At 37.0% G+C, this 15290-nt stretch overlaps 1 protein-coding gene and 1 long non-coding RNA gene across 2 annotated transcripts in view; both read left to right on the top strand.

Annotated features, from left to right (window-relative positions):
• LOC107684614 (uncharacterized) overlaps positions 1-4354 on the top strand; it is a 48510-nt gene extending 44156 nt beyond the window's left edge. The window contains exon 3 of the long non-coding RNA XR_001633870.1: positions 4258-4354. This is a non-coding gene — a long non-coding RNA (uncharacterized LOC107684614). The remainder of the gene's footprint in view (positions 1-4257) is intronic.
• LOC107684620 (rho GTPase-activating protein 42-like) overlaps positions 1-15290 on the top strand; it is a 123510-nt gene that overhangs the window by 91209 nt on the left and 17011 nt on the right. The window contains exons 5-9 of the mRNA XM_016480919.1: positions 4258-4359; positions 8486-8650; positions 11658-11787; positions 12589-12689; positions 12778-12887. Coding sequence (XP_016336405.1) covers positions 4258-4359; positions 8486-8650; positions 11658-11787; positions 12589-12689; positions 12778-12887 — 608 coding nt within the window. The remainder of the gene's footprint in view (positions 1-4257; positions 4360-8485; positions 8651-11657; positions 11788-12588; positions 12690-12777; positions 12888-15290) is intronic.

Below are 15290 nucleotides of genomic sequence, written 5' to 3'. Positions count from 1 at the left end.
GCGCTGTCACGCTAACCACCGCACCGCACACACACTCTGCTCCGGTCCAGAGACACGATAGCACGGAGCGGATCACATACGCGAGTGGGCGCAGACCACAAAATGTATCGGAGCTATTTGAATTCGTCCTGTTTCAGTTAAAATGACGTCAACACATAGAGTAACGCTGCCTGTTTCTAAGCATTTCAGGGGACCTTTAAGGTTGACATGTTGGTATTAAAGCATGCCATTTTTGTTTTGTTCCTTCTTTATTTTGTCCTCTACAACACAAATCAATAAAATGTACATTTTATGACTCAGTCCCAACATTATATAGCAGGGGTGCCCAAACTCGGTCCTGGAGGGCCGGTGTCCTGCAGAGTTTAGCTCCAACTTGCCTCAACACACCTGCCTTCAAGTTTCTAGTATGCCTAGTAAGAGCTTGATTAGCTGGTTCAGGTGTGTTTAATTGGGGTTGGAGCTAAACTCTTCAGGACACCAGCCCTCCAGGACCGAGTTTGGGCACCCTTGTTATATAGTTTCCTGCTAGTTTGCAGCCGGTCTGCTGCCAGTTCTCTCCATAACTCAGTGCAGTGTTTGTGAATGGAGCGGTTGTGTGTTGGACTACTGAGGCATTTCTTGGTGTGGTGACTGTGGCTGTTGTGTGTTTGTGGATGACCATTGAGGTCCTTCCGTTCATCCTTACTCTGTGGCTCAGGATCTACGGGTCAATGTGGTTTGTTTCTTTGCTCCAACAGAGACTGCTTGTTTGCAGAATTTATTTCCCCTTTCATACTCTGGACTTTCTGGTGGATGAAAGACAGTCTGTCTGTCTGTCTTATCTTTTGTTCTATCTATTGTTGTTATTGCATTAAGAATTATTAGTAGAGATTGTCATGTGATCTCAACATGGCTGCCTCATGACCTACTGCTGGTAAAAATAAACTTTTTTTTAGGTCACTTATATGATTTTTCATCTCATGAGACTGCACATCATTAAAATGTTTAAAATATATCTAATTGTCAATTTGTAAAATGATTATGGTTTCATTTTCAAATGAATAAGTATTTGATTTTTTTAATACTTTGGATCTTTCACATTTATTTTACAATATTTAAATCAGTTTTGCAGACATCCACTTTTTCATCTAAATTCTGAACGCAGATACTACATGGACCTACTTAAACAAGCTCTGAAGTTATTTGTTGACTTTTTAGTATTACAGTCTTTTTATAGCTGAAATTCTTATCAAATTTTCCATTATTGTCAGAATAAACAAGCATGTATGAATTCTGAGGATTTGTGTGGGCCTGGTTATGATTAAGCCTCTGGTTTATTTCTTTGGTTTGTTTTGAAGCTTTTTAACTTCTAGTGTGAGTGGTTATAGTGAATTATCCCATTGATTTAAGACAGTAATGGGGCAATCCCGATACATTTCAAGCTTTTCCGTTTAATTCTCTTATTTTTCTCTGTCTCTGATTATCCCTCTCTCAGCATATTTGTGTTGGAAAGAGAGTATACGTGTTTCCGTCAGTCAGGTTTTTGCAGTATTCATCTCACAAAAAATGTCATCAATCCCAAAGATCCAGTATATTGTATTCCTCTGTCATCCTCTCATATAAAGCAAACAAACTCGATGGGGATATTTATTGGCTGTCAAGACACTATCTAATGTATTTATTCATTTATTTGTCTGTTTTATTTTTTAACTCATATCCCATAGGAGTCAGATATAGACACGACGGTTTCCTCTGGAAATATTTTCTCTTGGACACAGTACTGTAGAGGAAGCGTCTTAAGACACAATCTTGAAATTATTTATTGATTGTTGTCAGGAATTTGGAAATGTGGTGGATGCAGGACTGTTATTATTTCGTCACTGAGGTTGTGTGGTGGTGAGATTGTTCAAGCACACTGTTTAGCTACGTTATATCAGTAGCCGTTATGTGGAGTCAAGGGTTAATGGAGGGGCCATGGGAATGAAAATACACACACAAGCTCGAGTTTCACTGGCCATTTCCTTTCACTGCATGACTGTCTATAACTACAACTATAGCTATCTTCAGAATAGCATGTTACCATGCTGTTTTCACAGTATGCACTATGTATACTGTGCTCAGTATGCACGTTTTCCTGTACATATTTGCACATATTTGGACTTATTTGCACATTTTTGGACTTATTTGCACATTTTTTTAAATAGAAATAGTATTGAGATTTTCAAAAATAATTGGGATCACATATATGGAGCTCGTGCATTAACCTTGAGGCCCTGCATTAACCCTGGCCCTCAAACAAACCAGCTTGCTTCTTTTGACAGTGGTCCAAACAAACCCTCTGTCATCTCCCATGCTCCCACTCAGAACAGCACTTAAGTTGCTGCAAAGAAATAGAGCACTTTAAAATTTACATATGACCTTTGAATATAGCGATAACTGTAGAATCTACGTATTGCATCGCTGCATGAAAGGCCTGAGGCAAGACAACTCAGGTGTGAAATCACTGAATGGAGTCTTTTGAAGGGTTCAGTGTTGTGGATTCTCTTGTGTGGAAATCTCCTCTCGTGAAGTTAGTTATTTTGTGAGTTGTGACAGGGAATGGAAGAAGCAGATGGATATCTGAATTTTAAATTCAGAATTCTCCTCTTCATCATTCACATCTGTTACTCTTCAGTCTCTCTTTTCATATAAAGCTAGCCTATAAAACGTGCACCAGGTAACGTATTCCACTGAAGAAAAAAAAAAGTGTAGTTTTGTGTCTCCACACCAATAGGTATAAATAGGTATAAAGTCCAAGACCACAGTCATGTGGTAAGTGAAGCAAAACAAATTACTTTGAGCACTCAAGGGCTTTGTCCGAAAGCTTAGGCAGCTAACTTGTTGCCTTTTTGCTCTATCAGGCAATGGCTGTGTAGGCAGCATTTGTACACAAAGGTACCTCACAAAATGATTTCGGAGGCAGCATAATTGTTTAAAGGGGTCATATGATGCTGCTAAAAATAACTAGTCTTTGCAACTTTACAGATCTTCTTTATGCACCAAGAGCTTGTAACACTCCAAAGAGAAAGGAAAAATTTAAATCGCATCATATGACCCCTTTAATGATCTACAACAAAATAGAGAGAGCTGAATATTTAATTATTACATTTATGCTGCCTTCAAAAATCTGATGAGGGTATCTCAGTAGACAGGATATCACATAATCATTGGATTTGGACATGCATATGCTACTTGCGGAGGCAGCATTTTTCAGCTTTTGGACACAGCCAAGTGGTCAGGGTTTGGCAGGGTAGCATGGTCCAGTTAGCCCCTGTTGGTAAATGGTGTAACTACACCATTGTGCACCATTGTGCTGCCAAAACAGCATTTTTGCATTGATGGGCTTTCAAAAGTGACTGTATTATGACAAAACAACTTATACCATCTTGACTGTTAACACCCATGACTTTGAGCCTACTTTGTAAGTTTGTTTTTCTCTAACTTGATTCTCTTGGCTGAAATTTTAGAATTTTTTTTTTGAGAGAACTGTTCTTATGTGCATTTCCACAGAAGCCTGTACTGTACTACCTGTGTAACTGGGTCAGCATTTAGACTAATGCAAATCTGACTTTTCTGTCTGCATGCATCTGTCAGGGAATGTAATCTTAACAATAGTTGACCCATAGACTCTCAAAGTTGCATTCAAATGGCAGTGAAGGCAATTGTACATATTTTCAAAAGAGTGCTGTGATTTGCTCTTCTGTGTCTGTTGAGAACAGAAAGAGATTAATCTTGTCTTGTAACTATGTATGATTAAGTATATAATCATCTTTATGCTTGGTTTATGTCATTTAATTTCCTTCCGAGTGACAATATATTTATTTACATGCAATATATTAATTATGGGCTAAACTGTTTCTATAACAGTAACTGCATATTGCATTGGGAGACAGGAATGGGTTTGCGTGATAAAGCATTAGAGTGCCACCTAATGGCCTTACAGGCAGATCACAGACACACTTTGTTGTCAAATGTTAGTGTAATATGTTCATAGTTAATGTGTTTCTCTACACCTGTGGTAACTCTTTTAGGACACAGGTCTGTGAAACTGACTTAATACACTAAAACCACTAAAAAGTCAGTTCTGAGAAGAATTTTGTATTATGTGTTAACAATTGCTCGGTATTTTTTATTAGTTTTGGGTAATTGACAGCTCTGGTAATTTTACAGTTTACATATCAGACATTGAGCTTCTTTAATAATGCTAATATAATGCCAGTAACAATTTGTTTTTCATAGGAGGGGAAGAAGAAATTTGACAAGGAGACGGAAAAGTACTATTCCTCACTGGAAAAACATCTCAACCTGTCGTCCAGAAAAAAAGATTCAGCTCTGCAAGAGGTGAATCATTCCACAAATAAGGCTAGATTTGCATTTTCCGAAGGAAATACCAGTGCTTACATGGCATCAAAAGAATTATAGTAAGCTCAGGTTTAGGTTTTAGTCTTAGTTTTGAGTTAGTGCTGCATTAGAAGTGTCTGACCATCATGACATCTTGCTTTCTGTCTGCTGTGCACCAGACTCAGAGAGAATCAACAAATAACTGCAGTGTAACGGCGAGTATAACTGCAAATATATGCACAGAGGACAAAGACCAATCAAAATTTAGTATGCAAACCAATGCAAGAAAGACAACTAATCACAATTCCATTTATTTATTTATTTTTTTAAACAGAATCAAATAGCACATGTAAGACTGAAACTGTGTACATTGCTTATGATCATGTTGTCTTTTTTGATGACAACAGTGGCATTATTAAATTTGAAAAGCCACTCTTATGCACATAACCACAAAAAAAAAAAAAAACATGTAGTCAAATGTGTCTATTGAAAAAGAAATCAGAAGCCCATCATGCAGTGTAATGCAACGAAAATCAATCCATCTGGTCAGTAATGGTTTTGTAGCCAACAGGAAGTAGCTGGACAGTTTATGACCACTGAAGTCATAATCTCACTGTTTTATCATGCTAATTTACAAACCTCAGCTGTCATGTCCTGTCCCACAATAACCCCTGATCTATTAAAGGTACAGTTCACCCAAAAATTCACCGTCATATTGTTCTAAACCTGTATGACTTTCTTTATCTGTGTAAGACAAGGTATTTTGAAGAATGTTGCTAACCAAAGTGTTGGTTGCCATTGACTTTCATTGTATGGACAAAAAGACATTGAGACATTTCTGAAAACATCTTTCACAGAAAAAATAAAAATAAGTTTGGGACACCATGAGGGTAAGTGAATGATGACTTTTCATTTTTAGGAGAACCTAACATGCACTAGTCTGTAAAAAAAAATCTCAAATTAAATTAAATCCGATAGGAAAGAAAAAATCTCAAATTAGATCTTTTTCTAAGCAGCAATGAGATAAATTGAGATTTTTGATGAGACCTTCTGCTTCTCAGATGTTTCTCCTGAAAAGACCACATTAATCTCAAGTCTGTCTCCTCTGGAATTTCAGAAGAGTCTGGGGCCATGTCCACACGAACGCGGTTATTTTTAAAACCGCAGCTTTTTCTAGCCGCTTTTTCCACACGCAAACGCAGCACCAGTTCACTGAAACCGAACATTTTTGAAAACGCCTGCCAGGGTGAAGATTTTCAAAACCTCCGGTTGCAGTGTTATCGTGTAGACAGCGAAACCGGAGTTTTTGGCTTGTGACGTCGGCGCCTGCGCTGTTATCTCCGCCTACTGGAGACTTTTTCAGGCTTCTGATTGGCCAACATGGCTTTACGGTTGAGATTATATAGCCACCTGTTGGTTAGGCATTCTCTTGACAGTGCGTCATAGCATGCATTTGCGTTTTCATGTGGACGGAATTTTTTTTTTTAAACAGAAGAAGGAAAAACTATAAAAAATACCCGTGTACGTGTGGACATGGCTGTGCTCATATTTGACAAGATAGTAACTGCAACCAAAAGTCACACATTTTAATATGAGCTTAAACATGTCTACCCAAATTCGTCCAATACCAATGATCTGAACTGCTATCCATGATGTCAAGTTCTTCTAATGAATCTTTGGAAGGAACATCTGAGGTAGACTTGATCCTTCCTCTTAACTTGAAACAATAACTGAAAGTTTTTTGCTATTAAACACAGTTTAAGAAGAACAGCTCTTTATGTTCTTTTTTCAGCCCTTTTCGTGTTTTGCCAGCTAAATCTACACTCAGCAGACAGCTGACGTGAAATACACAACAGCTGGACCTCACATATTACAGCAGTGGACAGAATTTGCATGACACATTTCTGCATTAAGCATATTTATATGCATAAGTGTGAGCGGTAAAGTGAGGCAGAGAATGTGCTGTGTAGATTTAGAGGGGCATCCAGTGTTTATCACCTGACATGGGAAAAAAGACGCTGTTAATCTCCCAGAAGCATCGCATTCTGGTCTGCTCTTGAGTTTCAGGGTGTGACATCAGCATCTTTGAAGTCTTTTGCTAAAGTCACTATTAGAAAGTCGAATCTTTGCACAGAGGTTAAGTTTGAGAGAGCTGGGATAACTGTAATGATTAATAAATGGAGCATCAGTCATAACTTTATGCATTCACCATGCACTGAAAAAAATGGCTTTGAAACAATTTTCACTCATAAATTGCTATTAAAGGGGTCATATGATGTTGCTAAAAAGAACATGATTTTGTGTATTTGGTGTAATGAAATGTTTATGCGGTTTAAGGTTAAAAAAACATTATTTTCCACATACTGTACATTATTGTTTCTCCTCTATGCCCCGCCTTTCTGAAACGTGTTGATTTTTACAAAGCTCATCAGTCTGAAAAGCGAGGTGTTCTGTTATTGGCCAGCTATCCAGTGCATTGTGATTGGCTGAATACCTCAAGCGTGTGACGGAAATGTTACGCCCCTTACCATACTGTAATGCCCTGTCCGGCCGGAGCGACGAGACAAAACATTAAAGCCCATTATAATTGAGGCATTTGTTGCATCCAGTGGGGACATAATTATGAATTATAATGGCTTATACTGTCTTTTTACGCGTTGCGTTGCATCGCATAAAACCATGTCTGCATTTGTGATCGGAGAAATGACAAACAACAAGTGCTACTCTACACTGCTCAAAACTCGCGTTTGAATCGTCAGTGGCAAATTCTTTAAATATAAAAAACGTACTTACAGTCTGTGAGTCAGAACAGCCGGCATTGTAGTCTACTCTCCCAGGATTAGGAAACAGTCCTCCATAAAATGTGCTGCACACATCTGAATATTTGGGTTGAACTGTTCTGGAGCAGTGTTGTAAATACAACTTAACCACTGATTTCTAGTCGTGTTCTCTTTTGGAAGGCCAAACAAAGTAGTTTCGCTTTCACAACAAAACACACGGCGGGCTAGAGTGAGCGGAGGCAGGTTTGAGTGAGCAGAGGCGGGCGGGCTTGAGAACGGCGCGGCCGGCAGATTCGACGAAGGAGCATCCGGCGGACTTGCGGCAACCACATTTGACGACCCCGGGCTGGACTCCGCTTCATCCACGGTGGGGCGTGTTAGAACGAGCCGTTTTAGGTAGGCGTGGTTGACTCTTAACTTTTATAAAGAATATCTCTTTGGATTTGAGACTTTAGTCTTTGCAACTTTACAAATCTTCTTTATGCACCAAGAGCTTGTAACACTCCAAAGAGAAAGGAAAAATTGAAATCGCATCATATGACCCCTTTAAATGTCACACACAATTACAAAAAAAGGCAAGTAACACATTGATTTAAGCATGGAATTTTGAAATAGATGGACTGAAATGGTATTTTCTTGTAAAACATGCTCCAAAACCATTGCTTTATATATAACTTTGGAAAATCATTATTTTCCGTGTAGTGCAATAACCTTTTTTTTTCAGTGATTAATTTAGTAAATTAAGTAAATGTCTTGAGGTTGTATGGGTCTAACTTTATTTTCAAAAATCATATCATGCGTCAATTCTCCAAATCTGACTTGTACTGACACCTAGTGGTGTGGATGCAGAAACATGCAAAAGGAATAGTTTTCAATTACCGATGCTACTGTAGAATTGGACTATTCACCGGAAGGCATGATTAATTTATATTTGTGAGTGAAAAAAATCCAGCAGCAGGAAGATTTACAGAAATAAAGTAAATAGTATTCGGCTGGTCATGTGATCTCAACATGGCTGCCCCCATGAGGCGACCCGCTCCATGTAAGATTAAAGAGTTTTTATTAGACTACAGTCTTCATATCAAGTCAATGTACATCATTTTAAACATTTTACAAAAGTACTATTTATTTATTTAGTTATTTAATTCTGTCTTTTGATGAGGATAAATACTCCTGTTTTGTATAGTGTAGCAGTAGTTACAGAACTTTACACTGAATTTTGTGTGCAAGTCTTGTCAGTCTTTTGACTGAGCAGTTATGTGAAAACTTCAGAATTTACAAACTGACACAAAACATTGTGAAATCCCTGTTTGCACTGAGAAAGAGGAAGAGATGTTGTGTAACAGGCATATGATGGAAACTTGTTATTTACATCTTGTTGCATTTATATTGTGTTCGGGTTGCAGCTCTTGGCCTTCCTACAGGGTCTGTTCACATTCTACCATGAGGGTTACGAGCTGGCCCACGAATTTGAGCCCTACAAACAACAGCTACAGTTTAACCTACAGAATGTAAGTACATCTCTTGTCATGCAGCTTCTCTTTCACTTTTTCACTTACTGTGGCCTCCTTTTTGACCAAAAATATGTTTTTACTTTTTAAAAAATATATATTTAAAGCCTCATATTGTTATGCCTGGCACATATAAAATGTTTTGCGTCCATTTTGCCCTCTGGTTTTTCAGCTGTAACCTGCTCCATGTGACTTTGATCAATATTGGCCTGTAATAAAACCACTTCCTGTTGCTCGTCAGCATCTCTGTGTCTGGGTTCCGTGACCTTTGACCCTTTCATTGCATCACTGTCACTGTAAACTCAAAGCTGATGTGGTGTCACAAAATTTCAGCTTGTTCTAAAGCACAAAAGACCTGTGCTGCAGCACTGCGGCATATATATGCTGAAATAACACTGCTGTGAAGGCGTGAGGCATTAGCCTTAACAGTAATTCACTACCGCAGGACAAGCACCTTTAATATTGTAGGATTGATAATTCACGGTGATGCATTTGGCTGTGATTTCAGTATCTCTAGAGGAGAAAAGAAGGAGATGAAGCCATTTCTTTTCATTTCTTTCCAGCAAACTGTGAAAGACAATTTGAATGCACTTAGTCTGTACATATATGAATATATATGAGATCATTCATGGCTAGGTGTGCATTAAATAAGGTATAAAGCATGTCCAGCTGGTTGTTATTGAAAAATATACCCAGACACGGTTAATCAGGTCTTTTATCACCCGGAGGGGTTAATTTTGTGTTAACAACAAGCTGGATGTACATTATCCAGCTTATTATGAGGCTGCTTGCCACATAAGTAAATAATTGGGCACGAAATATTGAATTGAGTTGTAATATTTTATTAGCTCATTTGTAAATCTTCCGCAAAGAAAACTGTTCCTTTTAGCCACAACAAACAACTTATTTCATGACTTTTCAACTGGACATGAAATATTGATTTTTAGTTGAAAAACAAAGCAATCATTCTGGCAACTAGGAGAGCATTACAACAGTACTGCAGTACTATTATTATGGAAATCTTCTGATTTAATTTTCAATACAAATGCTAAATGGCACACGAAATGGCACCAGTTGAATTTGAACGAAACAAGAGATAACGAGTCTGCGGTGTGATATGAGATAAAAGAAGTGCCAGCTTCAGATACCAGAATGAGCTGTCTGTTATACAGCGTTGGTATTGACGACAGTCATTATCAGGAAACATTAGACCTTGGAATGTTGCAACTGACAATCAGAATCAAGTATTCCAGAGAATCGTTTAATAAACACCTAGCTGTGGATTATCTTGCCCGCATGAAAAGCTGCATTGATGTTTGCAGTGCAAAATTTGAAACATCAACAATATCACCTCTTTGCTGAGAAATGTAGCTTTTATTCAATAAAAGTCACAGGGCAGTGTTGATGACAAGTCTCTGTGCTCCTGAATGTTTTCTGTGTGATTGTCTCTTATTGTCTGATTTTCAAATCCATTTTTGTTTCAAATCAAAGTTGATTCACCTCGTAGCTGTTTGGTTCATGGCTTATAACTCTTTAATGACGACTTTTTGTTTAAAGCGAATTCACTTTTAGACCAACACAAGCAATAACAATCAGTCTGAGGAAAATTCTTTTCAGTCCATGTGCGATGTTAAAAGCATTGCCCTCTGTTAGATGCCAGCTGCATTACTCGAATATGATTTCAGGTCATTCTCGGCAAATGGTGTATTTATTTATGCCAAATAAAAAAGATGGTTTCTTTTCCCTAAACCACCTAAAACTATTGAATTTTGATGAGCTTTTGTTTTGAATAGCATGCTAAAAGTTTTACAGATTGTTTGAAGACACTAACAAAAAAAGTACTAAAAATGATCATGCTCTTCTTACCTTGGTTTTGTGGTATTCTATGCAGTAGCTTTGAACACCATGCATGCACATGGTAGTCATTCAGGACCATCAGTTTACCTTGTAAGGCTTCTCTAATGGTTAAAGCTCTGTTAAAATACCTAATTTTGGCCCAAATCTAAGGCAGCATCACATGTATCCTTTGGAGATGAGGGAAATCCCAGAATGCATAATGCCCAGAATGCAACTAAGTTGGCTAAGTCTAAAGAAATGGTAATTATAAATATGCTAACAAGTATTTTTTTTTTATCTATTTCAAATTGGACTGTCACACAAAATGTGTAATGTCCAAACCTAGTAACGTCCAACACTATAATGCACAATAATGCCTGCCAACTTTTTAGCAGTCTTTTGTTCTAGAAATAGTTTACTGTAACAATAATAATAATAATAATAATAAAATCTTAAGTAAAGTTGAGAAATAGTTGAGTCACAACTTTACAAGCTTTAATTTGAAGCCATAAAAATGTCCAGTGAGTTGTGCTAAAATCTCATTTAGTTTTATCTGAAACAGATCAATGTGAATCTGGCAGTGTTTTTATTATGCTGGTTTTGTACTTAAAGGGCCAGTTCAGAAATGAAATATCTGGTGAGTGGTACTAAAACTTTAATGCTAAATTGCATTTGAAAATAAAGTACCATCTACACTAAACCCTACCTTAAACCTAACCGATAGTGTTAGCAAGCACATAGTGTAAAAAAATGCATTTACTGAAGCAACCATGTCTTTTTAGCTTGCTTCTACAAATCTTTGAGCTCTTTCATCATGACTTGTGTTTCATGAGACTCGTACCCGAGTGCTCCTCATCGTAAGTGCAGCCTGTACCCAGTGATTTATCAAGCAAATTAGAAAAAGCCATACATATGGAGCTGATTGTATGCAAACAACAAAATGTATTAGTTTATAAATCATGCGCTATCTTTTGAAACAGAGCTTCTCTTTCCTATGCATGTCTGTATACTGTAGATGTCTATTGCTGTATACTTATTTCAGTCCCATGTCTGGTTTTAAATGTATTCGCATCTGTCAGATTAAATATTATTCCAAAAATGGCAGTTGCAGTGCTGAGATACGATTCCCATGATCTGTTGTTATACATGTGTTTTTGTTTGTTGGATGAAGACAAGAAACAACTTTCTGAGCACCAAGCAAGAAGTAGAAAAGCTGATGAACAGAGTCCGATCTTCAGATCAAGACCAGAAGCCCCCGGGCCAGTGGACAATGGAAGGCTACCTCTATGTCCAGGAGAAACGTGAGTGTTAAATGGACAGACAACAATCTTTCAGGCTCTAAGAATGAGCAAACAGAAGAACAGACAGTCTGAGGCCTTCCATACCAGACACTTTTAAAAAATATGATGATAACAAGTCTAGAATTTGGTTTTCATGCATCTTCATTTTTATCTTCCCTAAGTGACCTCACTCTGGTCTTATCCTGTCTTTTTCCTGTTCCTTCATACTGCAGAGGAAATGCCAGAATTAAATTGCTGTCCACATGTAAACAGTTAGATTACATTTGATTAATATTATAGAATTTCAGATAAGACGGTGAAAGACCTGGTCTAGGAAAGGATGATATTGCCCTCTGGTGGATGGTTACATAATACACAGTTATTACAAAAAAATATTGTATAATATCATTTATAACGTATTGAGTGACAGTAGATTTTAAAATCAAAACATATTAAGTGATCACAGTAAAGAAATAAAAAGTATAAATACATATTAAATACACACTTTCTTTTTAAACATTTTAATTAAATATTCTATATTATTCTATAAATGTACTAAAAATTAACATTAAAGCTAATTGGAGTAGGAAAACTGAGTTTGCTGTAGTCCATTATTTGCTTGCATGTCTATAATGTATTGTGTTATTGTAAATGTATTTTTTTGTTCGTAAAGTATTTTTTGTAATAACTGTGGTATATATATATATATATATATATATAATTTTTTCATTCATTCAAATTTTAGAGCTAGAGAGCTTACAAATGACTTATGTTTTTCCAAGCAAGTATATCACTTTTGCACATCTCATGTGTGTGTTGCAGGGCCTTTGGGATGCACATGGACACGCCATTATTGTACATACGAAAAAGGCTGCAACATATTCAGCATGTGCAACACAGAGGCAAAACCCACAGCTAGACAGGTACAAAGATGTTCATTTTTCAGTGATCTGTAGGAGCAGAGGTGCTGTTTGCATCAGGTCCTCACTTTCTGTCTCTGTCTTTTCACAGAACGGTGTCATGTCAAATCCCACAGAGAAGTTCAGACTGAAGTCCTGTATCAGGAGGAAGACTGACTCGATTGATAAGCGCTTCTGTTTTGACATTGAGGTGGTTGAAAGGTGAGTGTCTGCACTGACAACACAGCACAGGTGTTTCACTCCCTGAGAAATATTTCACCCAAAAATGGACATTTTGGACATTTTTATTCACCCTCATGTTGTTATGAACCCGTGTGAACCTGTCTGTCTTCTGTGGATCACAAAAGCAGAAATTTTGAAGATTCTTTATAATATCACCTTTTGTGTTTTACGAGTCATACAGGTTTGTAACAACTAGAGAGAGAGTAAATGAATACCAAATTTTCATTTTTGGATGAATTCCTGCTCCTTTTAACATGTGCTATATGTTTCTCAAATATGAATTTTTCCTTCTTGTTTCAAGAGTGGCCTGCATTTCTGTTTTCTGCATGCTTCTTATGTCACACTATATAATCTGTCTTCTGTATATTTTAACTGTGTAATCTTCTCCTTTTTTACTTACATCTGCCTTCATGGCACAGTCTTACGATATTAGGTGGCAAATATGTATTTATATGTATGTAAGCATTTGTGCAAGCATTTTAGAACATGCACATTCTATTAACACTCAGTCCATCAGATCTGTGTGTAGCAAAGTAGCAAATGGAACTTCCTGTGTGTTCATGAACTTTGCCACCTAGTGTAAGGTTGCACTGTTGTTTTTCTGACAGTTTACCTTGTGCTGTATGTGCCCATTTTCCCTGTCCCTTCTCTGTGTTTATTTCAATCTAGAAATACCATCTATCGTGGATCTCTTTTCAGACCACTGCAATTTTTCTGTAAAGCCCGGTATGTGACCAGCCCAGAAGCATGTTGAAGCGCATGTGTGCTGCTTGTGATCTCATGCATTCAAAATCCCATGCTGATCAAAGCTTATTTCTCACTCCGATGGTTTTGCATGTTGAAAATCCAACACATTGCCTGCACCTGTAATTGGTGGGATAACAATATGATTTGATTTAACTGGCTGAGTGATTTTTGATCTGGAAATTACATTATCACTTGACATCAAGGAACAAACATCACAACATCAAATTAACATTAGCTATAGCTACACCAGGCTAGAGTTAGGCAAGATGGCGAGGAAACATCCAATGATAGAATTAAGACAGATTTATAATTATTATATTTATATGATCAGTTTATGAGAAAAATCTAGTGAGCTGCCTACCCAGAAAACCTTTTAAGGCATCATCCGATGGAAAGGCCCAAAAGGTTTTTCAGTTTTTCTTCTAACATGCCTCATTTTTGCGCAAATCTTAGGCAGCATTGCATGTTTCCTTCACAAAGAATGCAATTATGTAATGTTTTTTTTTTTTCATCAGCTGAACCCCTTTGACCTAAAACATTTACTTCAAGTACCCCCTGAGATATTAAGAAATTAAATATTTCAGTAATTTACATTTGCATGTTTTTGTCACATTTGTAACAGAATAAATACATTTATTTTACACTTTTTTTTATGCTTATGAGAGTATGAATTCAAAGCCATTATAAATAATATGATATGCATACACTTGCTCATGTACACAAATCTCCTCTCAGGAAACACTCCTACCATTACCTTTAAACTGCACTGCAGCGTGCTTGCCCTAACAAGCGGGATAATAATCAAAGCATAATTGAGCATATAGCTCGTTCATCCATGCACAGATATTAGTGACAGCTAAGCTCTAATGATGAGCTCGCTCTAATGTTCACCTTACAGTTACTGTTGCCGCAAATGCTGTCAAATCATGTGTGAAGATCCATGGGTAATATTTATGGGTGCATTAATTGGTCCTTGTGATTCTAAATGGTGTGAATCTCAGAGTGCCGATACAAAATATAATTAAATTGATGTTTATGTAAATGAAGTAGTACTTTCATGTATCATTTTTTCCCATAAGTGTATAGTGTTACTGAGCTTGGAAAGATTTTTAAGACATCACTTTTGATTTTAGTTCAAACATTTAAAGAAATAATTACCCACAAATGCATTGTCATTTCAAACCCGTATGACTTTCTTTTTTCCATGGAACACGAAAGGAGATGTTTTGAAAAATGTTCACACTGCTCTTTTTCATACAACAACAGCATACAGTCACCAGGAGCTGTCAAGCTCTAAAAATGAGACAAAACTTCCATAAAAGTTGCCAGTATGCCATTTTCTCCTGTATTGATTCAAGCTTCAGAAGATCCTCAAGCTCAGGTATTTTCATCAGAACATGTAAAAATCGATATGCCATTTATCTGCAAATGTATTGCTCAACAAGTAATTCTCAATTAACTAAATATACAGTAATAACATATTTGTTCTCTCTTTCAGATCTACAACCTTCCTGCTATTCTGAGCAAGAAAGAGGAGAGTACGTATTTAAGTCTTTAAGCACAGCCACAGTATTATTAATTTATTTTATTTTATATTATGTCTTGCCTATTTTTTTTTTTCAGTCAGAGCGAGCT

The sequence above is a fragment of the Sinocyclocheilus anshuiensis genome, unplaced genomic scaffold (genome assembly GCF_001515605.1).
Source record: "Sinocyclocheilus anshuiensis isolate Anshui unplaced genomic scaffold, SAMN03320099.WGS_v1.1 scaffold41, whole genome shotgun sequence".
Lineage (NCBI taxonomy): Eukaryota > Metazoa > Chordata > Actinopteri > Cypriniformes > Cyprinidae > Sinocyclocheilus > Sinocyclocheilus anshuiensis.
Note: the sequence above shows the minus strand (reverse complement) of the source record. Positions and strands in the feature narration are given on the sequence as shown.